General features: G+C 38.6%; 1 protein-coding gene across 1 annotated transcript in view; it reads left to right on the top strand.

Moving 5' to 3' along the window:
• Positions 1–26,979, top strand: part of STMN2 (stathmin 2) — a 48,884-nt gene that overhangs the window by 15,073 nt on the left and 6,832 nt on the right. The window contains exons 2-4 of the mRNA XM_036110938.2: positions 10,352–10,447; positions 12,835–13,007; positions 24,483–24,674. Of these exons, the coding sequence (XP_035966831.1) occupies positions 10,352–10,447; positions 12,835–13,007; positions 24,483–24,674 (461 nt within the window). The remainder of the gene's footprint in view (positions 1–10,351; positions 10,448–12,834; positions 13,008–24,482; positions 24,675–26,979) is intronic.

Genomic DNA, 26,979 nt, shown 5'->3' with positions numbered 1-26,979 from the left:
CTTTCCATTAGGGGGAAAAAGAAAACAACATTGCATATAAATGTAGAGGAAACATTCCCTTGGCTCCTTCTTCTCCTTGAATAGAGAGAGTTGATTACCTGCTGTTGTGAAGAATAAAGGTGGTAGGGCTTTCTTTAATTTTGCCAGGGAACCACACAATCATAGTCGTGCCATTAACTAGTGCCATTTTGAAACTATCCACACAGCTACAGTTAGGGGGTAAGTGCTACGTGAGAGAAGCAAAAAACTTCAAGTATGCAGAAATACCAGTCTGTAGCATAAAACGAAGCTAGTACATTTAGTGGAGAGAAAAGTTGAACTCGGGGTGTCTAGGTGGCTCAGTCGTTAAGCCTCTGCCTTCCGCTCAGGTCATGATCCCCGGGTCCTGGGATCGAGCCCCGCATCAGGCTCCCTGCTCTGCGGGAAGCCTGCTTCTCCCTCTCCCACTCCCCCTGCTTGCATTCTCTCTCACTCTGTCAAATAAATAAATAAAATCTTAAAAAAAAAAAAAAGAAAAGAAAAGTTGAACTCAATCTGGCTCCAACATCTGGGCTCTTGACTCTCACTCCATACCTACTTTTTTTTTTTTAAGATTTTGATATTAAAGAAAGACATTGATTTATTAAAAGCCTACCATCACTTTCATTTAGGACGCCCCTTTCCCACTTCTGTTTTCCATTCTGTCCCTGCCACCAGCATCACCCCACCACCGATCACCCCCTAAGGGAGCCTTCAAAGCAATAAAGGTTATTAATCTGATTTCTTCATCTATAAAATAAGAATAATAGATGATTTCAAGTGTTCCTTCCAAGTCTAAAATGCTGTGGCTAGTGATTCCAGTTGCCTTAGACTAAGTTGTCTTTTATATTTGTAATCCTGTTTGTAGCAGCGATGACACCAGCTGACTAGAATGCAGAGCTTTCAAGAGTGTTACATACTCGCTTTGTATGTTGCTTTATGTTCCCTGCAGAAAACTATACTAATTCAAGTTCCAGTGTATGATCTGATGAATCCTATTTCAGAAAATGAGTTTTTACCTGGCAGATCTTGAGGAAGTAGCATTTAATTTCCATAACAAAAAAGCAATTTCTGTCCTCTAGCTGGATTAACCTGAAGGGTTTCTTTCATGCCTCGAAAACAAGAATGGACGCTGAAGATCCCACTGCAGACATGGTAACATTAAGGTGCTTCATGCTCACCTCCAAGGCTCTGTTACTTCCTCTCCTCCCAGAGCTACTCAAGAATAACATTACTACAGTAATTTTTTTAAATATCAGATAGTTCTAAACCTTAACAATATTTATATTTCCTATTTTTTAAAAGATGTATTTGTTCACTCTATTCTCCATAATATAGGGTGACTGGCACATTAAGTGTGACTAGCAAAGTCACGATTTATTTTCAGTCAGAGGGAAAAACTAACTGATTATTCAGTTTTCATTCGCTATACCAATTACAGAAGCATGTAATGTGTGGTTTTTGAATGGAAGGCTGAAATAAAACTCTACTGAATGTGATTTAAAAATCTGACTTTTTAGGGTGCTATTAAGTAAATGTTACATACTGTGCATTTTACAAAGTTTCATTAAATGAGATCCTGGAATTCTCATTAGGTTTTTGGAAGCAAGCAAAATGCTTGCCCTTCTATGAGGTTTTTGTGGCCGTTGTCTGAAATAGTTATTTTCTATTAATTATTTATAAACCATTTATTTCCTAAGAAAACATTTAGTGAGACCAGTATGAGTGCAGTTTGTATACTAACCAGATAAAGATTCTATCTGGTAGAACTTTAAGAAATATTTGGCAGTGACACCAAGGTAAAATACTTTTATTCACGATTGATGCTAGTAACTAAGTAGCATGTATTTTGTAGAACACACTCAGAACTAAAACAATAATATGGAGCTTTTTGGGGGCACCTGGGTGGCTTAGTCGTTAAGCGTCTGCCTTCGGCTCAGGTCATGATCCCAGGGTCCTGGGATCAAGCCCCACATTGGGCTCCCTGCTCGGCGGGAAGCCTGCTTCTCCCTCTCCCACTCCTCCTGCTTGTGTTCCCTCTCTCGCTGTCTCTCTTTCTCTGTCAAATGAATAAATAAAATCTTTTTAAAAAAAAATATGGAGCTTTTTGAATGCATAGAAACTTCACACCATTCCAAGGAAGTAGAAGTTTACATAGAAACTCTTCAAGAAATATGCTTTCAACTTTTAGTGACTTTTCAGACTGATAGAGGAATTCAATCAAGATTAACGTCTAGGGCTTGTCACACAAATTGCTGTGGGGTCTCTGCTTAATCCTACTGTTTCTTCACAGTGTTTTCTATAAATTAGTGTGTTCCATTATATGAAGACAGCCAGCCCCATCTTGTAATTGACAGATAGGATTTTCTCTGGATTCATTTTCTGTATCCTTAGTATCTAAATCACTGTCCATTCAGGGAAAAAGTCAACTGGCCCATTAACTAAGATAAAGTCATCTGAATCTTATATGACAGGTTTTTTTTGTTTTGTTTTGTTTTGTTTTTATTTTGCGCTTGTGATAAAAGTCTTGCATTTTCCATTTCTGAAAGTTCTTGCTTTCACTGAGAACATAGTAGGTAATTTACTGTATTTGTAGTTTCATACCATTTTAGGCAATGCAAAGACACAAGACACAAACTTAATTCTAAAATTCATATGAAGTAGAAACCAGGTCTTATTTTCTGGAGAAAAGCCACACACTACAACAAAGTGAGAAAGGAAACCGGTATCATTATCATTGATAACCAAAATATTTTTGATTCTAGAAATTGAGCCCACAAATGCAATAATTAGTCTGGATAGGAAGTGTGAGTTTTGGCTGAATTAAGAATGGATGGGAAGTGGGGCGCCTGGGTGGCTCAGTTGGTTAAGCAACTGCCTTCGGCTCAGGTCATGATCCTGGAGTCCCGGGATCGAGTCCCACATCGGGCTCCCTGCTCGGCAGGGAGTCTGCTTCTCCCTCTGACCCTCCTCCCTCTCATGCTCTCTGTCTCTCATTCTCTATCAAACAAATAAATAAAATCTTAAAAAAAAAAAATGGGCAGCCCAATACTTCTAAAAAAAAAAAAAAAAAGAATGGATGGAAAGTATTTTTCCAGTCTTCACCCCAAAAAAATTAGAAAGTAATGGGAAGAAAAAAAAAAAGTAACAGCGAGTGATTTAAATTACTTAGATGCCAGAGGAAGCTATTTTGCAGACATAATTCAGAGAACATCATGGCAGCCTCAGATGACAGTTGCTTCCAGCTCAGGAGGCTACAGGGAACGGAAGAGTCATTCCTGTGTGAGAACTCTACTCAGCCAGATGAACAGACTCTCCTGAGTGTCTGAGACGGCTCTCTCTCACTTAAGTCCCAACCATCTAGCTATCATTTTAGGTTATCATTTTATTCATACTACCTGGTAGTGTTGAGGGCCTAAGAAAAAATATCCTTTCATACTCAAAATTAGGTGGGCAATGAAGTCTTGAAATATAAACAGAATAAAGTGCTTTCATTACTCCTGTAAACCAGTGTAGTTTAATCTTCATGTAGGACTGTAAGAATGTCTTTCATTAGAGGGAAAGAAAAAAAAGGACAAAACCCTGCATGATATAGTGGGATTCTCATTAAACTTGGCAGGAGCTTTAACTGGAAGCAAGGGTAAGGTGAGGTCTCAGATTGGTACAATTTACTGCTCTTATAACAGTTTTTATCACAAGGACTGATTCAAGTCATCCAATTTCTTTTCCTTGTCACAGTTGCTTTGCCAAGAATCAATCAAATTGAAATTTAAGAGCCTCATATGTTTCTGTACAACCCAGGGATGGGTTGTATAGCTTTGACCTTCTTAAATGTCCCTTAATTTGATTTGATATCTATTCCTGCAGGAAAAGTATGCTGTTTCAGCTATTCAAACATCAGTCTTTCAAACCCTCCCTGGTCATTATATCTTAGGAAACCATAATTTTGGTGGGGGAGAGGTGGGTAGAATGAATGTAGACAGAATCCATTTTTGTGCTAAGCCAATTAACATTACATCATCGTAGCAGAAATATCTAGAACATTACCTCATATCAGTGATCTTCTGGGATGTTAAAATAGATCTTCAAAAATGTGAGATTTATTTTTCATGTAAATGTTGAATCTTCAATTACATATTCATCAACTATATTCATCAACCATTTTTAAGGTCCAAATTCAAGCTAATATAGTATACAAGTGTTTTAAATAAAATCCTTTTCATCTATTTCCTCTTTCAAGAAGAAAATCACAGTGATAGAGCACCCAAAAGTATTTCTAAATAGGATGATAGATTTGACTTTTAGAAAATAATCTGACCTCAGGCTCTAGGACCCCAAAGCAGTCAAACTACCAAACGCAATACACACATACACACACACACACACACACACACACACACACACACACGCACACACGGGCCAAAATCAAGTTAAAAGAAGGATGAGGAGCTTAATTTATGACATGGAAAAAGAAGGTGCCAAAGAAAGAGCTGTAAGTTCACTGATTCTGATCTATATGGAGACTACATATTTAGAAGAGTAGGAAAATAATTATATATGTGTTTGTCTATTTCATATTTTACTAAGTGCAATTAACCTCTCTGCTGCTTTAGTCTAATCTAATCGAAGATCTAATCTGACTATTAAATCTCTAGTACCGATTGTACTGTTCTCCTTGGTGCTCTTCATTTTTCAAAGAAGAAAATACTGCTCAGATTCACACACACACAAACACAAAGGAAAAAGAAAAAAATGAGAAAATTCAGGTAATTGCCAGACAAAATATACCACTCTTAAAATATCCAAATAACTGATGCAAAGGGGTTTTTTCCCGTAAAATACCTAGATAATTGCCACTTTCTCCACTTATCCCATTAGCTGTGATATGAATGTATAAGGATATATTCAGTCATATAAGAATATATATACTCACAGTTCCTTTTGAGAAATTGTTCCTGAGTTTTCTAGCCATCTCTGCACCAATATTTACTATCCAAGTAAAACATACAAGTAAAAAAAAAAAAAAACCTTTCTTTCTGTAAATCTCTGTACTTAACCTACAGTTGTGTAGTCAGTAAGTCACATGTGGTAATTAATTAAAGAACAAATGCCAAAGAAAAATGGAAAGAGAAAAATATCTTGGATTCTTTATTTTCAAAGGCAGTAGTAACATACAACACTTTCTTGTTAAAAACAATATGTAGATGGTGAAGATGTGTGTAATGCATCCGAACAGATTGTTGGAGGAAGTGAATGGCATTACAAGGAAGGCACGTAGAGTCAGACAGACCTATATTCAAACTGAACTCCACACTTTATGGTCTGTTGGATATTGGGCAAACTACTCCACGTCCCTGCATCTTTTTCTTTCATCTGTAAATCTAGTCTAATTATAATATCTTTCTCCCAGCATTGTTGAGAGGATTAAATGAGAAATGCATGCAAATATCTGAACTCGGTGCCTGATACATTCTTTTTGCTCCAAACCCAAATAGCAACTGCTACCATGATTCATAGTTCATTGTAGCCATTTGGAAGAATGGAAAAACAATTAGCATTCATAGATCATTAGGTTAAATGGGTATTGCTATAGAATCATTATACATCATATGGGTTGAATTTTAAATGAGTTCACTAGAGAAATACACTAACTTGCAAACATTAATAGTTAATAGCAAATGCAACCAACTATGAGAAAGATTATATGGAATTACCTGTTACTTCCCACATCCTCACAAACATGCACAGAACTCTACTTGGTGTTGGGGTGTAATGAAAAAAATAATATATGCCAACTTCCAAAAACCAATGAACAGGATTGTCAATTCAAAGTATGAAATATCAATAGTGAAATCTTATTAGCACATTTCTAATAGCCTTCACATTAGCTTGGGATTTTTCATTGTTGATTTAAAAAAAAGTTTATCCTGGGGCACCTGGGTGGCTCAGTCGTTAAGCGTCTGCCTTTGGCTCAGGTCATGATCTCAGGGTCCTGGGATCGAGCCCCACATCGGGCTCCCTGCTCGGCGGGAAGCCTGCTTCTCCCTCTCCCACTCCCCCTGCTTGGGTTCCCTCCCTCACTGTGTCTCTCTCTGTCAAATAAATAAATAAAATCTTTAAAAAAAATGTTTATCCAAATTCCATATATTTCAACCCACACTCTATTTTCTGCTAGGCCAACCTATCCTACTGGACTCAGCTTTAGTGACACTTTGTCTGGAAAGTTTCCTTAACCACCCATCTATAAAGATCTCTTGCCCTCTTCCCTCTGCCTTTGACTCCAAATACAGTTATTGTTTACTATCTATTCTTCTTTCATAAGGTCTCTTGTATCTATCTTCCCTTTCTTTTCCCTTTGCTATTCCCTACTATTTTCTTAAGCCGTACCACATTACTTGCTGAACTTCATTCAGTTGTGTCTTAAGTGTATCTCCTGTAATGGGTCCTTCCTGCATAATAAAATGACTAGATAAATCTTTCAAAGAAGAGTCTTTCATCAGGTAACCCCCCTTTTCAAAATGTTCAGAGGCTGCCTCTTGCTAAGATAATTGTAATGGCCAAATTCTGATAGTGAATGAGGATATTATTAATGGGCTTCAATCAGAACTATGCAAGCAAACAGGACTTCTAGCTAACTCACTCATTCTCACCTCTGTGCTTCTCATATTTTCCCACGGAAATATTCCTGAGAGTGGACTCAAAACAGAACACTCAAGCTTAAATTTCTTTTAAGTAACATGTGGAAAATTCATGATATTCTGACATTCTGATAAAAAATATATATATATATACCTATGGTTGTCTTAATGTAAACACAGTATCTTAAGTCATAACCTTTTCACATGAACAAAAATTCAAAACATCTTACCCAACATCTTAGAGCAAAACTGACCTCCAGGAAGTCTTTCTATCAGGACACAACTCCTGAAAACCTCATTGTCGTGTAGTCCATGAAAATGAAGTGAATGATGCTCCCTATAGTTGAGTTATCATTTCTTGCATGAACTCAACTCACTGCCCACCCATAAAAGCCTTCCAGAAAGCTCCTTCAGAACCCCATTTCCATGTCAACAATAATAAACATACCTTCTCCCTTCCTTGTTTTCCTTAACACTATTCAGTCTTTACCATCCAGGTCCATTTGCTCTGGTTGCTGTATAAAATACAAGTCACCCAATTAAGTTTGAATTTCAGAAAAGCAAGGAATGATTTTTTAGTATGGCCCATGCAATTTTTGGATTAAAACTTAAGTAGGCATCTTGTATTTTTGCTTGCTAAATCTGGCAACCTTTACTGTAAAGCCATTCCTGACCACTCTCCCCATAGCATCAAAGCTTTGAGGTTCTTCTGAATTTCCAGCATAAATCACCTGTACCTCCATTTGACACCCTATTTTGCACGTGTTTCTATCCATATACTCCATATTTTTATATCCATATACTCCACTTCCCAGGTTGGAAAGCTTCTTGAGAATGAGGATACTATTATATTTCTTTATAATTCCATAGTGCCTCACAGAAACTCCTGCCCATCAGTGGGGTGATCATAAATACTTGTTAATTGAGAGATTGACTTAAAATCAATGAGCAAGCTAGCCAACAATGATTTATTAAGCAATAACCTCCTTTTCCATCCAGACCTGTGCTGTGAATTTTTTTGTAGATGAGTAAGATGTAGCATTTGCCTTCAAAGAGCCTATAGTTTTGTAAACAAAGATTACACATCAAAACCCAGTAGTGACTGGCCTCAGACAGTATAGAATCACATATAACAGTATATAACCAAGATTGTGTAGTACAGCCAACTAAGGGCAATGGGAGATCAATGTGGGCAGCACCGCTAAGAAACAGAAACCCTGAGGAGGGAGGATCTGAATTGGGCTTGACATTTTGGCAAGAATTTAGATGAGAGGAGGGGATTAGGAAAGGCAATGCCATGTGGGGAAAGTTTGGGCAACTGTACCAAGTGAACAGGAAACCCTTCTTCACTGGAGAGCATGCCTTTGTTGTAGGGAAAGAGTCAAGATGTGCTTGGACTTTGGTTGCAAGTGGTTTTAAGGAGCTCCCTAGGATTCAGAGCAACTATATGAGTGAGAATCTATGCAATGGCTGCTACTGGGTATATTCATGCCATGGAGAGTCATGGGCCTCAATAAAAACAATGTAAGGATTCTCTTAAGTAATCACCCACAGAGGTCAATTGAGTTTTGTCCCCAAACCACCTAGGAGAGGAAAGAACAAACTTTTTATCAGTCATGATAAAAACATTACACATAGGGGTCTAAAGTGTTGGTCCTTGACAACCTTTACATCTTCTGCCTTCATTGACCTATCAAGTATAATAGAGCAGTGGCCTTACTAAAAATTATTGAATTTCATTTCCAAGAAACCGAAGACAGATGTTGAGGAGTCTTCTTTTCGGTAGAAATTCATGTTCTTCTACAGTGCTATTTTAATCTGTTACTGCTCTATGAGATAGAGAATCTTATTTTATTTTTATTTTTGGGTTGGCCCTCCCTAATAAAGTTGGTGTCTCTAACATGCTCCTAACATGTGCTTAATTTTTCAAAATATTTTGGATACCATATTGCTTTCTCTTATTAAAAAAAAAAAAAAGGCACCTGCCTACAAAAACTAGCTGTTTTGAGTTTTATTCTTCATGGAATTAAATGTATTAAACCACCAAATGTTTCTCTCTGACAGAAACTGTGATTCACACTAAGCATCCATGTAAAGACCTGCTCGGACCTTTATAAGTGACACAATTTTATTAACTAAATAAACAAATAAGACAAAGAAATATGGTTTCAGGCTTCTAAAATTCCAAAGGCATCCAATGAAATCTCTCATAGTAGGTGTTAGCAGGACTGTTACGGCAAAAGGCAAATTGTGTTGCTTATTTTAAAGGAAATAAGCTAAACAGGGAGAAAAATTCTCTTAGAGTGACCCTCTGGATGTGTTAGGTTGAACCATATACAATATGGCAATATTTGATCTTTGCATGTGGTTCATTGATATGCAAGTATGTCCAGCCTTGACACACTGAACCTCATCCTAAAAGTAGAAATAGAAGAAGGCCTCTTGGCATTCTTGATATTGATTGATTTACTGCATTTTTATCTGGAGGCCACATGTGACTTTAGCCTCTGGGTGCCAGTTTCATTTGCATAATTGGTGGTGGGGTGGGTGGACTCTTAGCTAAATGATCTTTTAGGACCCTCTGAATCTAGCATTCTGTAGCTCTAAAACATATGGGTGTTAAATCTGTTTCCTGTTAGCCAACAAAAGATGGATTTGTCAATAATGCCCCAAATTAATCTTCTGGGAATTCCTGTCTTCCCAAGGTACTCACCCTTCCTTGGGTTACCATAATGATCAGAAGCCCCTGCCAAAAGAGAACCATTACCCGTGAGATTCAACATGTTAGGGCATCGCCATTTGTTTATATTTTTCCACAAGTTAGTGCACAGTATACCTATCATTTCTCTTCCATTTTTCTTAATTTATTGATAATCAACAATGGTGAGAAGATTTCACTTCCTTATCTCCATCTGGTCCTCTCTTGTCCTGGTGACAACCAGCACTGATGAGATGCCTTCCCAAGTTACCTGGGCGGGAGGCCTCTTGACAGAGAGAGGGAAAAATGAAATAGGGAGGGGGAGTGAAGGATGAGGGAGATCACTCACTGAACTCCTACAGTTCCTTGGCAAGGTGGGCACCCAAACCGGGTTCTGCAGAGGAAAGGAGAGCCTTATAAGATCTCAGATCTAGCTTTATGGTGTGTGGAAAGAAGTTGCAACAAGAAAGTGCACTCGGGGATAAAGAGGAAACAGAAACATAGATTCTTGCAGGATGCATCCACTTGAGAATATCCTGATGGTTCTCTGCTTGTCTCTGACTGAATCCGTGGCCACTCAGGCCGAAGCAGCAAAGGGCACCTCCTGAATCATACTTATGTCCAGTAGACTTACATATGCATGTACTCGGATGGACCTATATCTCTGCTAATTTTGTCTGGTTTTGCTTCTTCCATGTCCTTTCTGTCTCTGCTCCCTGTCCTGCTGGATCTTAATTCCTCTGACTTTCCTTTCTTTCTCTCACTCCCTTTCTCTCATTTTTTATCTAACCTGCTATAATGTGTCATTTATGTCTTCTGTAATAAGGAATATGCACTTGAGAGTCCTGTTTCAATCTCTCTTTCACTTATATTTTGCGAAGCCATGTCCCTGGCAATATTCATTCTGAAAGAGTCTGTAACTGTTACTTAGATGAAAAGAAGCATTAAGAGGAAACTCAGAAAATGAAAGATACTAATCTCAAGTCTTTTATTTTAGCCTACAAGGAAAAAATGAAGGAGCTGTCCATGCTGTCACTGATCTGCTCTTGTTTTTACCCGGAACCTCGCAACATCAACATCTATACTTACGATGGTGAGTTGCCTACAATAGAAATGCTCCTGCTAACATCATTTGGAAAAGCTTAGATACACTTGTTTCTCTCTCACAGCTCCTGATAGAATTAAATCAATATTTTGTAGATCTCACTACTGACTTGTTGTGTCTAGCTATTTGGTCTTATTGATTGCCTATTGCTCAAAACAGTTTGAGGGTTTCTTGTTTTGTTTTGTTTTGTTTTGTTTTAAGTAAACTCTAACCCCAACATCAGGCTCAAACTCACAACACTGAGATCAAGAGTCACACATTTGGAGCGCCTGGGTGGCTCAGTCGGTTAAGCGCCAGACTCTTGATTTTGGCTCAGGTCATGATCTCAGGGTCGTGAGATCCAGCCCCATGTCGGGCTCCACACTCAGCAGGGAGTCCGCTTGAGATTCTCTCTCTCCCCCTCTCCCTCTGCCCTTTGCCCCCCATGTGCTCTCTCTCTCTCTAAAATAATAAATAAATAAATCTTTTTAAAAGAAAGAGCCACACGTCCAACAACTGAGCGAGTCAGGTGCCCCTAAAACAGTTTGAGTTTGATGCTAACAACAGCACATTAATATCTCTTAAGAAACAGAGCTAGATGGTTGTTAGAAGCCACATCCAGCATATCAACATCGACAACGTGTCTAAAGCTTTTCTTTGCAAATAATATAATATGCTAAGCTTTAGTTAGACCAAACAGTAATTTGCAAGAAAATGCTTTATACTTAGGAAACTCAAAAGAAAAAAATCAACAACCATCACTGTTTCCCCCTTATTATAGTCTTCATAAAGTTCCCATATTTTGAGTATGCATGTCAACAAGCTAACAAGTTCCCATGATAAAAGTGACTTATGACTGAGGCCCCAGATAAAGAGAACTAAAAAAAAAAAAAGCCTAAAGAATTGGCATGACTATGAACTTCACTGTAGTGCAACACTTTCCGTTGGATTTATCCAAGTTCATTCTACTTAGTTTGCTTTTCTTCCTGGCTCTGCCACTATCCGCCTGACCTCAGGCAAGTAACTTAGATTTTCTGAGGCTTATTTAACTCTAGTATCTTCCTCGCACAGTTGGTGTAGGGTTTAAATGGTCTAATGCAAGTCAAACGCTTAGCACCAAGCCTGACCGCTTGTAAGCACTCAAAAATGCTAGCTGTCATTGCCAATGATATCACCCTCGCTTAATTCAGTCAATGTAATTAAAATGTTTGAAAGAGTTCTGTGTGTAGCAGTCAGAGCTGAGGTATATTTTGCTTATAGACTGTCGGCTTATCATGTTTCTTTTCCATATGTGTAAAGACATACATTAAAGACCAGCTGAAAGCGTCTGTGGCACTTAACCCCTTTGGTACCTTTAAAGCCTAGCCCAGGACTCAGAGGCTCTTTCCTTCCCAAGTTATGCTAACACAGCACAAGTGTCATAAACGCTAATTAACCCTTTCACAAGGCAATGTCTTTCAGGGGAAAGGGTTTCAGTTTCCAACCAAAACTTTCATTAGAATGCAGGCTCAGTGCCCACTTTGTGTAGGTTCATTCAGTCAACAGATAAACCGGACAGATGCTTCCTCGGCTAGATACAGCTGTGACCAGTCATCCAGCCGCGTTCCTCCTGGAATTCTAATATCTTACTATGTGTTGTCACAGAGGCTCCAAAGATAAATACAGAACAGGCCTCTCCTTGGAGGAACTTAGAGCCGACAAGAAGAAACATACATACAATATACAAATAATCAGTAAGCAGACCACAGTGTGATTAAGGGCTAAACTCGAGGGGACACAAAATGTATTAGGAAGACAGGGAAAACAGTGACAGGTTCTACAGCTTTAGGGATTGAAGACAAGGGAAAAAGAAAGTCAGAAATTATGGATAAGCTGAGTCTTAGAAGCTAAATAGATAAATTCAACATTGCTCGTGCACTGCTTCTTAGAAGAATTGGTAGAGCATGTCAAATTTCCAATAAACCTTTGTTATTTTTTTCTTCCCCATTTAGCCCAAAAATGCCTCCAGCCATGGTAATTTTCAAAAGATAAATCTAAATCTGTGCTACTTTATTTTCATGTGAAGCTCATGTTTATTCAAAAGGAAAATAAAGTTCAGTTTAAAATCAATTCAGGCTCCTTTTTCCTAAGTAGGCTTGCCATTATTCGACTCCCTATGGATATTGTTGAATCTCCCAACACTGTAAATATTTATTCTGTTGGAATATATCTGTAATGATACTAAAGAAAGAGGTCTTGTATGTTCAAAACAATGTAGAACAAATAATCACAGGCAGCATTTATTCCTATTGGCCAGAATAACAAGGCTACTTGCAATTGCCAGAATTCAAATTATTTAAATAAACCCCTGCTTCACTGCTCTGTATGCTTAACATTCTCAAATATTCATTACTCAGATATGGAAGTGAAGCAAATCAACAAACGTGCTTCTGGCCAGGCTTTTGAGCTGATCCTGAAGCCACCATCTCCCATCTCAGAAGCCCCACGAACTTTAGCTTCTCCGAAGAAGAAAGACCTGTCTCTGGAGGAGATCCAGAAAAAACTGGAGGCTGCAGAAGAAAGAAGAAAGGTAACTTCTCCCATAGGTTTTTAAATTCTCTCTTTTCTCCGTCTCTTCCCTTCCTTCCTCTTTTCTCTCCCTCCCTCTCCTCCCTCCACGCCCCACATATTCTAGCAGAGGTTCCAGGGGACAACTGCGTGTGAACCTGCAACATCCCAGCACCTGTAGGTCTTCAGTAGACATGGAGCCAGGCTAGTTCAAGTAAAAATTGCTGCTTTTAGGCTACTTAAAACCAAAGATTTGCACTAAAGAGCACTAAAAGAGCTTCAGTACCTTAGTGCTCTTCTCCCTCTCTTGGATCCCCTTTTACAAAAATTTCCCAGCCTTAGTCCACGGTGCATACCCAGGAAAACAGCCTTAGGTAACTTAACTCCACAGTTTGGAGGTGGGGAGGGGTGCAGGACTGGTGATTCCTCCTTCTCAGGGTCTGTGTCTCATCCCCAGTGTAGTGCATGGTTTTCCTTGAAGCTATAGACCACCAGATCCTCCCCCTGAAATATCTCTGTCCAGATGCTGCTCACCCCAGGGTAAGGGCCCCAAGCTTGCCTCTGTCCTCAAGGCCTCACTTCTTGCCCTTGACGTTGGTCAAGATCTCAATCTATTAGTATCCTCCTCTACCCAGTTCTAAGCCTTGATGGCATTTTTTTCTCTCTTTTCCATTGGTCCCTGTTTGTATTAGAGCACTTTTCTTTTGCCAAATCTCTAATTTTTCACAATTAGATGACTAAGAAGCCATGGGTATAAAAATGGAGGGCACTCAGAAATCCCAAGGACCCTACACATAGAGATAAAAGTTATGTCTGAATATATCTGTACCAACCATGTGATTGTTAAAGTCCATCCCACCAAAATGCTCTTGACCAACCCAAATGGAATTATTTTTAGGTAATTCATTCCTATATTGTATTTTCCACTGACTTTATCACAAAGTCTTTTTAGAAGCACGTAGTCACTAAGAATATGCTCCATGCACAGTATTAATGGAAATGAAACTCTGCATTCATAGTAATTTTTTATTTTATTAATATATTGCCTATAAAAAGTTAGCCAATGCATTCAACACCTCTGTGTTGGGTAGTTACAAAGAAAACAAAGATAGTCTTTCTCACTGAATTCTCTAACAGTCAAAATGTGCCAAAGCCAAACGTGTATGTGCGAGTATGTATGTGTATAATGTGTGTACATATATGAACACACACATATATGTAATAGCAGATAACAAGAAAGACTCAAAGATTAGAAGACCTCAGATTAAATTTTCTGAGATAGAAAATACTTTTTGTTTTGATCTTTGTAGTTGAAAAATCTTCCTATGTCAGAAAAACATACGAAATACAATTTCAGTTTTCATTGAAGAGTGAGGTTCTCCAAACATCTGAGAAGTATTTCTTTACATGTATGTTTATTATATTGGATCAACTACTGTTATCATAGATGTGGATTTTAAAAGGAGGAAACTGAGCTACTAACCCAAGTCTATGTACAGGAAGTTGCCTAAAAAAATGTTTAGCAGGGTTTTTTTGTTGTTATTTATAGCTTTCTTCTTATAGTAAAGCTAAATTAACTAACAGTTACAGTCCATCAAGACTGCTACCCACAGATATAAGTAACTAACTACAACAGTGAGGGTGTGTTGCATTCAAAGCAGTTCAAGTTCTCTTATAGGTACAGGTCCTAGGTTGTCATATAGAGATGCTGTGACTTGCTTAGAATAGAAAGTCAGTGACTGAGCTGAGATTGAAACTTAAAGATGAAAATTCAACATCATGGTTCAGAATGTTGCTGGTGTTTCCAGGTAACGTATTTAATTTGAAGGATATTGTTAAAAGGAAAGAACAACACAGAGATTATCAAAATTAACTGGGTATTCTCATAAAACTCCCTGAGTTAGCTAATTACTAATTCTGGTAAGATTCCTACACTCTGATGATGATAAATTATCAACAATTACACATTTATACAATTGAATTGAACTAGAAATTGGGCTCATGGCTAAAAGACATTTACAAATATAATCATCCAGCATCATGACACCAGGAAAAATCTTCTTTGAAAGCCTTTAAAATCAGTATTCCTTCACGTCTGGTATTACTTCTTACAATTTTCAAGGCAAAAATCATATAGATTATGTCCTGGTAGGGTTTTAATTAGAAGAGATATAACTGATTAACAGAAAGCACCAACTTAAAAAAATCATTAATTGATTTTATTCTGTTGGCTTGTGCCAACTTAATTAGTGCTCGTAGAAGACTTGTTAATTCTCCTCGAAGAACCTCTAGCCAGTGCATATGTGTCAATGATTACCTTAATGAGGACGTGCATATAACCAAAACTCAATTCAACTAGCTAAAACACAAAGTGGGTATGTGATTAAAATATCTAGGAAAGGTTACAGCTTCAAAAACACCTGGATCCAGATCAAGCAGTAAACCTTTTTAGATCTATCATCTATCTCTTCCTGCCTCTAATTGGTTTCAAGACCAAGAAAGTTTAGTTTCCAACAGTCGCTCCCAATTTATTTTCCTCACAAATTAGCCACTGGAGCAGAAAGAGTGCTTTTCTTTCCCAGTAGTTCTAACAAAAGTCCTGGGATTGAGCCTCCGTGTCCCGTCCTGGGTCACACGCCCGACCCTGAGCCCATCCTTGTGGAGGAGGGGATGCTGTACTTTGATTGGCTAGCCTGGATCACATAACCTGCAGAGGCATTGAGGTAAGAATCCTGCAGAGAAATGTGGAGGAGTAGAGCCCTAAAGGAAAATTGAGGTGTTGTTATCTAAAAAAGGGGAAATGGAATTTAGACAAGCAGAATGAGAGATATCCACAATTTTTATCTGTAGAGGTTTAGCGTTAGTATAACAATAACTACTTAGCTCTCACACTATTCAGTTGGTAATTCTCCTAGCCTTGCCAACATGAAAAAAGCAATCTCTGCAGCTATATAGACTAGAGCTATCCAACAGAAATATAATGTGAGCCACACATGTATTTTAAATTTTTCTAGCAGTCACATTTTAAGAAATAAATAACATGAAACAGACCTAGGTGGCTAGTAGCTACTGAGTTGGACATACAAATCATTAGACCAGAAAGATTTTAGTGAACCACGGAGGAATTTTAGGCCTAACTTTTTCAAATTGGTACCAGGTAATTATTCAGTTCAACTTTACTATTTTTTTACATATTTTCTAAGAATTACATTGATATAGAAACTCAGAAAGTTAAAAAGAAACTGCCATGCTATGATTTCAATCTTTACATTATCAGAACAAACCCAGGTGAAGTTTAGGACCTACTGGAAGTAATAGGATCTTCTAAATCTCACACTTTCTTCTTTGGCTCCCTCAGCTCTGTGTTAACTTGTCAAGTCCTCACTGTGGGGAGGAAACTTCCCTGGGCCCAGCGTTCATCTGCTGGTCTCTCTCCTGGTGTTCAAGTTTATTATTTTTTTTTTTTTTTGGTAGCACTTAGCACAATTAGTAAGCATATATTTAGCCCTAATACTCTCCCCTATTAGATTATAAACACCATGAAGGCATGGATTGTGTCTTTTGTTATTAGTCCCTAGGAATAGTTAGTACTACAAATATTTTTAAATGAATAAGTAAATGATAATTTTTAGAGCCAAATGTTAAAGTGGCAATATATCACTTGTTTTGACTTTTTATTTCATCTTCACATCCTAAAACAAAATTATAGTCAATACACTTCTAAAGGATATCTTCTGAAAGTGCACTAAATAAATTATACAATCCAAAGAATTCTTAGTCTGGGAAAAATCACTTGATCAACAGATATATTAAGAACCTACTATTTGACAGGCACTGTTCCAGCTAATAGAGATGCCTCATCAACCTTATTCCAATTGGGAAGAAATAGCTAATAAATAAGTATATAATACATCAATCGCTTCTTGGCCTTTTGGCTAAGATCAAGTGAAGTATATAATACATCAGATGACACTGAATAAAGCAGGGCAAAGGTAATTGATAGTGCTGAAGTGGAAGGCACTATTCATATAGTGTGATCAAAAAAGGTCTCTTAAATATGAGAATATTGGGGGAAAAAAAAACATGAAGGAAAGTAGTAAGCCTTAAACTCTTCTCTGGGGGTAGAACTCTTCTCTGGGGGTAAAGAGATTAGCAAGTGCAAAGGCCCTGAGGTAGGAGTGTGCTAGGACAGGTTAAGAACACAAAGTTCAGTGTGGATGAAGCAGAAGGTGCAAGGAGGGACTAGTAGGAATTGAGGTCAGAAGGTAGCATTTTAATGACTTTGACTTTGACTTCAATTGAAATGGGAGATCACTGAGGAAAATAAAACCATTTCACTATTTGATGTGAATCACAGCATCTTTTCAGAAAAATATCTGCTTAAAAAAGCTGGGTGACTAGAAAAAAAATAGTGTTAGATAACTAGAGAAGACATGGAAGTGTTCTAGACTAAGAGAATGGTTCTGAACTAAAGATACTCAGAGGTGAGGATGCATAACGTGTGTTTTCAGGGCAGTGGGTAGACCAGTGTTACTAGTGGACTTGGTTTGGGAGTTGGAGACTAGTGAGGTGAGATTGTGAAGGGCCTTGAATCCCAGGTTAGGTCCTCAAACTGTATTACAGAAAACATAAAAAAAATCACCAAAGGCTTTCAAAAATAAACAGATGTCCAACCTAGCCCAGGGGTCAGCAACATTTTGCCCTGGGTCCATTTCCTTTCTCATAGTTACAAGTTATTAAAGATTCTGCCTATCAAATATACTATTAATAGTAGTATAATATTAATATAATAATATTAGTAAATTAATATAATAGTATTAATATATTCCTTTTGCCATGGTTATAATCAAAGGAATCTATAACTGTCAATTAATATTTTTGATTATCATAAAAAATAAGCATTTTCTCACTAGATTGACTTAATTCTAACTCAGTGTGAATATAAAAATAGGCATAGACATAAAGGTGAAATATGATTTCTGATAGGACTTCTAAAACATAAAAAAAAGCTTATGAGCCCCTCTCCCCTCCATTGGTATCATCAAAAGGCCTGCTTCTGGGAGTTTAGGGAGTTTAGGGACCACATCTGGGAACCAGTGACCTGGGCTATGTTGCAGAGGCTTTCTGGATTGATAGTTAGAGGGCTGCCATAGAGTCATGTCCACATGGGCTCAAACTCACTTCGAGATAAATGTTTTGGCAGTGTCCCCAATTCCTCACACCATCTGCTGACACTATTGCAGCGCAGGCCATCTGGTTACTAGGTTGGACAGTCCCCCTTCAGGCTCCTTTGAACCAGAATTAATGCCCCATTGATTGGTTCACAGAAGAAATTGGTTACACAAGAAATAAGCCTTTTTCCTGCTTTTCCTCCTCTCTTTGATTATCTCTGGGAATCAGCATTTGCCTCCATAAGACCAAATTATCTCATGAGGTCAGCTTGAAGCTCATATTTTGAAATCAAAGTTTCCATACTGCAACTGACCCACCTGGGGGAAACACTTTAGTCATCCATCCTTTCAGCCAGCCAGCCATTTATTCATTCAACAAATGTTTAACAAGAAACAACAGAGTGAAGCTAACCATATCCCAGTTGGCCCAGGACAACTCCAGCTTAGTCCTGTTTTTTTCTGATATCAGTATTATCATTTCAATTTCATAAGTGCCCCAGTTTGGACAACAAATTATATGGTCATCATAAGCCAACCATAAGAGAATCTTTAAAAAGCACAGTGGGTAAGAACATATGTTTAAGACAATACCTGCGATCAAAGTCTGGTTCTACCACATAATAGCTGTGTGACCTTGGACAAGTCACTAACCTGTCTATGTCTTATTTTACCCATCTGTAAAATGAGACTAATAATAGGACCTCTGTCGTGGAGTTAATGTGAGAACCAGAAGACCTATCCTACATGAAGACACATGACAAGCACTGTGGGACCATTTGCTATTATTATGCAAAAACACATCTGGTTCCTGTCCATAGAGGCTATATAGTCCAGCAAACTCACAATTTTTTAAATTTTATTTTATTTAAATTCAATTAAACATATAGTGTATGATTAGTTTCGGAGGTAGAGTTCAGGGATTCATCAGTTGCATATAACCCCCAGTGCTCATTACATCAAGTGCCCTCCTTAATGTCCATCCCCCAGTTACCCCATCCCCCTCCCCTCCAGCACCCCTCAGTTTGTTTCCTATAGGTAAGAGTCTCTTATGGTTTGTGTCCCTCTCTGTTTTCAAAAATTCACAATTTTATAAAGAAAAGAAGTTTCTTATTAACAAAGATACTGAAATGTTACCATACATTTCATAAATATTTTCAAATATTATAAAATTTATTTATCAAGTTACAAAGAAAGAGAAACAGTTTGATAGGTAGTGGGTATATAAATAGGTCTGCCCAGCTACCAGTGGCCTGAGGAAAATTAGTATTAGGAAAAAATGATGAAAATTTAAGAATTCTAATGACATGGATAAAATCTCACCCTAAAATAGATTGAATTAAAAAGAGCACTACTCAAACCAGTTCGGTGAGATACCCATACTGACAATATTGGTGCCTATCAACCCCAAAGTCCCCGAATCTCTGAAAGAAAGATGCATTGCTTATTTTTAACAAAATGGAATAAAGTGGACCATGAGTCACCAAACTTGATAGACTTACCTTTTCTGTTTGTTGGCATCTCATAGATGGCAATTAAAGTTGCATCCAGGAAAAGAGGGGGGTGGTTTGTACAGCATGGATTATGAGCTGAAGTGCTAGATTATTTGTAATTCAACATTCGGGAAGCATCTGCTGCGTGGAGAATTTGACACCTGGTCCACAGAACCCTCATGTGTGTTGTCCCCTCAGTGAAGATCACCACCACCACCCTCCCCCCGTAGTTCTTTTCCTAGGAGTTCACTACAGTAAACTCAGTACAGGCTTTAGCAGAAGAGCTCACTCTAAAGGTCTTTGGGTTTTAATCATTTTAAAATTTTTATTATGCTTCTCACTCTTCAACACAAAGTGAATATGGCACCCTTTTGTTTTACACAATTATATTCAATGATCATATCTTAACAAGACATTATTTATGATTCCAACTGGGTTACTAATGTTTTTTTCATTGTTAACAGTAAAGCCAAAAATTAGAGACACATCCTCTAACTTAACATTGTAAAGACACTCATACTAGGAGATCTAGTTAGTGGCAAGTAATATATCCAAATGATGAAAGGAGACATAAAATAAAGGGCTAGAAGTGTGTTCACTTCCGAAGTAAGTGGGACACTAGCACTATCTAAAATATAGTCTTAAATCTCTTATGTGTACATAAAATAAAGTGAGTTTTATATACCACTTAACTCAAATTTATCTTCCATTTCATTTGTATAGTAATTAAATTCATACTCAGTGATACAAGGAATGGTAATGAACCTCTTTGGAAAATGTTAAAGTGTTCCTAAATGTACAATAACTCCTCTCCCTGTCTCATTATTTTTCCCTTCACGTACGTCTCATGTAATCATTTCAGTGATACTGAGTTCATTGTGGGGAGGTTTATGCCTAGAAAAGGTTTTCACCAATTCTGTGCCTCCATTATTACAGTAGCAAGGTGGAGAAGGTTCCCTGATCTCCCAGAATGTCGTGTTGGATGTCTCGGTTCTATAAATAGTTTGCCTTGACATTTGCATTATATCAGCTGATGATTATCATGCCCTAATTTTCCATTTCAGTGTGTCAGTGATCTTCTATATTAGGTACATGCTATTCAGAGATGGTCCTCCATGGTCAGATCCTTTTCCCTTAAACAATTTATTTTTAACAACTTTTAGCAAATCCTACCTTTCAAGCCTCCCAGTCGGGGTTCTTTTCTGCTAATCTGCCCAAGCAAGGAATAAAATAAAAACACCTCTTCCACCATGCAGTGAGAACTTTACTTCTGCCAAAGTGAAGGGAAATATTTCCACATTTGTCTAGCACATATTTTTATTCTACATCCTCACACACACCTTATATTTTAAGGCAGTTTTCTGAACTAAATGCTTTATTTGCTCACTGATGGAAATATTAGAATCATAACCAGTTTTCTTCCTTGAGGCTGTGACTGGGAGATTAAGGTGTACTTTTTTTTAAGATTTATTTATTTATTTGAGAGAGAGAGAGAGCACAAGCGGGAGAAGGAGACAGAATCTCAAGCAGATTCCCCACTAAGCATGGAGCCTGATGAGGGGCTCATCTCACCACCCTGAGATCACAACCTGAGCCAAAACCAAGAGTTGGAGGCTTAACCCACTGAGCCCCCAGGTGCCCTTGGGAGATTAAGGTGTATATATGAGAGAATCAATGTTTTCCCAAGAATAAAGTCAGAGAAGTTGTAGGCAATGATATCTGGGTGCTAGGCTGCAAAAGAAAGAAAAAGGAGTCTGACTGTCTCAGCAGTGAAATTATGGAGACCTTAGGAACTGAGGTAAAGGCCCCAAGACTATTAGCTCTGCGTAAGAATGTGTTTAAGAGTTGAGTACTTGTGAGAAGAAGCCAAAAGAGGGCGCCATCATAAGTATTTTTTCAGTGTGGAATTCTTTCCATAATCGACTTCATGTCATATTTTTTTTTTTAATGGATGTGAGCTTTAAATATTTGAAACACAGATAATCATTAGATCCTAAAAATGAGTTAGTCGAGACGATGGTGAATATAACCTTCCCTCTGTATAAGAAAAGACACGAGAGGGAGGAGCAGGCCTGAAGTGGTGCGGTTTGGCCCGTCTTCGTCATTTAGCAGTGGCCTCATGTGAGAATGCTCTGGACTGCCTTCTGTTTCTGTTTCACCCCATTAATTGTGCTAAAGAAATACACTTGACATCAATGCTGGGTAGTCTCATTTAGCCCCAGTGGCTGCCAAAGTACTAATGCCATTAACTGAGGCAGCTCAAACGGAGCCAAACGCTCCACCCAGTAAGGCAATAGGCTGCCCTCCGTCACTGACGATGGGGCCTGTGGGAGTGTTTGTTCACGCAGACCAAATGTGCGCCACCAGGCGAGACATTTGAAAAGGTATGGGCTGCGATATTGTCCTTTGAATCCCCAGGGCTTCCCTTCTCAATTCTATTCCCCTGCCGTCTCCTGACTGTCTTAGGTCTTTCACAAAAGAAAATTAAGAATGCAAATACAAACTGTAAGTTAGAACACAATTTTAAAAGTGCCACAGTAAATTTGAGCACCTGAAATTAGAAGTTACTCAGTTGCCCCTTGGTAATGATAACTCTCTGGTAACTGTCTCTGTGAGCTGATACAGTGAAGAACAGCAAGCACATGATCCCTTGCCCTGGAGTCCATCAGAGAGAAACTTTACACACCCACACACACACACACAAACACACACATCTGTAGTTAGTGTGTTTCTGTCACAATTCAGTAGTCCTGGTAGCAGTAAAGAAGCAAAATCAATGTAGGATGCTTTACCTATAGTCCCACCTAGAGGCAGGAGGACGAACCAGCTAGAAAATATTTTTTCATGTTTCTTCCCAAAAGGCTCCATTTGATTTTGATTTTATTCTGTGTTAACACTTTCTCGTTATTTCTCATACTGGGTTTTTTGGAAACTACAACAAAGCAAAATGTGATGAGTTTCCTGAAGATTTCAGTAGAACCGTTTGGGGGTTAAAAGAAGACATAGGGCTAGTTCCCAAAATGTTCTAATCTCCAGGGAGTCACTAGACCTCTTCCTGATGAACTTCAGAATAAACACATCAGCAAAGAGTCTCAAGGCTGCCTGATTTTACCATTCCTGTAGAACTGTACCTGAAGAGAAGTTTCTTCCCCTGTCAAACTTCACGGTGTTTATGTACCAAGATCTCTCCTATAAGGCCCCGTGACCACTGTTAGCTAAAATGGTTTCCTATTAATGCTTTTAATAGTAATCAATATTTGACAAGCTGTGAAATATTTTTTTTGATGTGCCATTTACAATTACTCCTGTGAAGGCTCACCTCAGAGCACCAGCCAGTGCTAGGCATTACCCAGGAACAATGAGTGTACAATAATTTAGTCTTAAACCTGGATAGCTCAGGGCACCTGGGTGGCTTAGTTGGTTAAGCAACTGCCTTCGGCTCAGGTCATGATCCTGGAGTCCCAGGATCGAGTCCCACATCGGGCTCCCTGCTCAATGGGGAGCCTGCTTCTCCCTCTGACCCTCCCTGCTCTCATGCTCTCTCTCTCTCTCATTCTCTCTCAAATGAATAAATAAAATCTTAAAAAAAAAAAAAAACCTGATAGCTCAGTATTGAGTAAGACTTCTTTTAGCTGATCTTATGGAGGTAAAAATCAAGTTAAATAGCACATCTAGGTCACCAACACAGGCTTGACACCATAGACCATGCCAGTGCATTTTCCAGAAGGTATTCTGTGGATGACCTGCATTAGAATCACCAAGGAAGCTTATCAAAAATATAGATTCCTGGATCTTAGGAAAGAACCACAGAATTAGGGGAGGGGGTAGGTACCAGGCCTCTGCATTTTTATCAAGCACCTCAGTGATTGTTAACCTACACTGTATAGAGTTGAACAGCCTCTTGATGCTGCAGGAGAATTACAGGGCACAAAATGTGGAGGGATGCTGGGTGGGGTGCATCTGGCTCTGACATTTCTGTTCTAATCACTAAGTAACCACAGGGTTTCAAAGATTACCCAGGTGACCTCAGCATGTTCAAGAGGAGGTCAGAATAAGAGCTTAATATTTTCTGTGGCCAAGTGGACATTAACTTTGCACTGTTCGCAAGTCTCCAAAGAAAATTTGGCTAATGAAAGAAAAACAAGCAGATTGGAGGTGGGGGGGCGGCATTGGAATGTTGGAATAAAATGAGAAAATGAATTTGGCAATTTGATTGGCTGGAGTTGAAAAGCTTACTGCAGGACTCAGCCTATAGCTGATCAAAAAGTGGGGCAAGGCAAAGACTGGAACTTTCCCCAATCTTCCCATATTTTCCTTAGGCTTTGATGGATGCTGCTATCCAGTGATTAATTGCAGCATCCCCGGTTACATAAATGCTTAGCAGCAACTTATTCTTCTTTTTTAATTCTTTTTTTTTAATTTTATTATGTTATGTTAATCACCATACATTACATCATTAGTTTTTGATGTAGTGTTCCATGATTCATTGTTTGCGTATAACACCCAGTGCTCCATTCAGTACGTGCCCTCTTTAATACCCATCACCAGGCTAACCCATCCCCCGTCACTCTCCCCTCTTATTCTAAAAAACAAAAACTCCTCAATCTGGGTTAAATGCTTCTTCTAAGACAGTGCATCCAGAAAATTCACAGCTGAAATTTCAGCTAACCGCATTCTATAGAAAACTCTAAGCCATGCAGGTGAGTACTGAATGGTAACAGTGCTCAAGGCTAGAAGTAGTGTTCATCTGAAAAGAACACTCTCGAATCAGTGGACCATTGTTCTGCCAGGTTTGCATGTGGGTGACTATAAGATGGATATGTTTTTCTTCCCCAGTCTCAGGAGGCCCAGGTGCTGAAACAATTGGCAGAGAAGAGGGAACATGAGCGAGAAGTCCTTCAGAAGGCTTTGGAGGAGAACAACAACTTCAGCAAAATGGCGGAGGAAAAGCTGATCCTGAAAATGGAACAAATTAAAGAAAACCGTGAGGCTAATCTAGCTGCTATTATTGAACGTCTGCAGGAAAAGGTAATCCCGGCAAAGTTCTGGGCATAAACATGCGTTCATATGCAACACAGCTGGGTGAGCTCTCAAATGCCCTGGCACCAGAGACTTAGTCAAAACTTGCTTCAAGTGAAAAGACAGCCAACCCCTTGGGCAGGTTCTCCCATGGTAGCATTGACTTCATGGGCACTGCACCGTGGTAGAGGAATAGGAACCCAACAATGAAGCTAGAACTGGGTCAGATTTTTTTAGCGGTGAATGAATTCAGGGAGGCTGATCCATGCTTTTCAAGTATAGAAAAGACTTCTGTACAAACTTGAAGAACCAGCCTACTAGAAAAATATTAAATTGGAAATATGAAATATGCCATATAAGTAATAATTAATAAGTAACAATAATATATAATAAAATAATACATTCAATATTTACTTCACTAAAATGTAATGCTAAATATATAAATAATAATTTGGAAAAATACATTTGTCAGAAAATGACAGAATATCTATAAAAAAACGAGAAGCCCATACTCTCCATGTAGGAAAATCTACATGGAAAACTAGGGTATAATAACATTGCACGAAACCAAAGCAAAAGGGAGCTAGTAAGGGATGTTCATTTCCCAAAGTTCTCATATCCTGGTGCCTTTCTTCTCACCAACTCTTCAATCGGGTTGAGCAGTGCTGGAGATTCTCTGGAAAGTGTTCTCTCTTTCCTTTTTGTGGGCTCTATTGCTATCTATCCACCACCATCCAGAAAACTTTCCTTTGAAAATGTATAGCTATAGATTGTTTAGCTTTTCCATCTCCAGAAATTGGATGAAGCATTGAGAAATATGATTTTTTGAGAACCAATGCCTCAGTCCTTTCCTGAGCAGTTGCCCCCAGCACCAGTACTGAGTGCTATGACATGTTGGCACTGGAGAGAAAAGTAGGACTCTCCCTGTCATCAGAGCATTAAGAATCTAGACAAGATCAGCCTCCTGTTTTCTGAGTATTTCTTAGGAAAACTCATCTCGTCTACTAGAATTGGCCCATCTCATCTAAGAATCAGGCAACCCTATTCTGATGTTCTCATCTATTCTGATGACTCTGTTTTCACTCCCATTCTCTGATTACAAATGTCAGGCCAGAACCAAAAGAAATCAGGCATAAAACCTAAAAATATAAACATTTAATTCCATGGAGATTTTGGTGGGCATCTGTGCTCTTGAGGAATTTTTGAAAGCATTGCTGGGGAAGCGTGTGTGGGCTGACACAGCAGTAGGACAGTGAGGCTCTCCGAGGTGTATAGAGAAAGTACTGGGTGACCTGGGCAGGAACGGAGAGCCACTGAATGCCTTGGTCAGAATCTTAAAGTTACTTATATAAGCTAGTGCTTCCAACACTCTCAGAACAATGTCATTGTGCTTCACCTAAGTGCATCAGGTCAGAATTTGAAGGGGCACTTCGGCTGTCTGCATGTTTCATGTGGTGGTACCATAGCAAGTGCTTTGCTGAGATGCAGGAGAGCAAAGTTCCAGTGGATGAAATTTATGCCCCTCACCTTGAACCATTTGGTCTTCTTCCATTTATCCTCCGTTCACACGTTTATGCACAACCAAGGAGATTCTTGCTGACTGGAGCTGGTACCATGGACAGCAAAAGACCACCATGTATTCTGCTCTGAATAATTATGAGTCAACTCTCTCATATCCTAGGCCCGAAAAAAAAAAATCAAGTGGAGTTGCTAGGAATGGGACATGCTGGTCATATTCCAGGATTTTCCATTAGACCTTAGTATCCAGTGCAAGATTTATATCATCAACAACCAAGACCATTATTGTTTTTGAAATTACACATATACTAATATGCAGCATGTCCCTCTTGATTTCAATTATAAAATGGTACGTGAAATTTCCACGTTTTAACTAGTATTTCCAGAAGTGTTCAATTTTAATAGGCAGTTTCTTTTTCTCTGTGTGTTTCTCTTCACTCACTCCCTGCCCAGCACCTTTTTTCACTCTTCCCCATTCTCACCCAGATTTAGTCTCTACCCTCTTTCAGACACACATGCATACAGACATGCAATTTGTCCTGGAAATAATCAACCTGTGGACAGCTTAACATTCCTGATATGAAGCTGCAGAATCTCCAGGGGTGAGACCCAGGCATCTATATTTTTTTAAAACTCTCCAGATGACTCCAATATTCAGCCAGGTTTGAGAACTAGTGGTTTATATATTCTGATTTAAATCTCAGCTGACAATATTCTATCCCGTGCTGAATGATACAGTGCAGATCATTTTTAAGACCACATTTCCCCTGGTATTTCATAGCCACAGAGATGCTTT

The sequence above is a fragment of the Halichoerus grypus genome, chromosome 5, assembly GCF_964656455.1.
Source record: "Halichoerus grypus chromosome 5, mHalGry1.hap1.1, whole genome shotgun sequence".
Taxonomy (NCBI): Eukaryota; Metazoa; Chordata; class Mammalia; order Carnivora; family Phocidae; genus Halichoerus; species Halichoerus grypus.
Note: the sequence above shows the minus strand (reverse complement) of the source record. Positions and strands in the feature narration are given on the sequence as shown.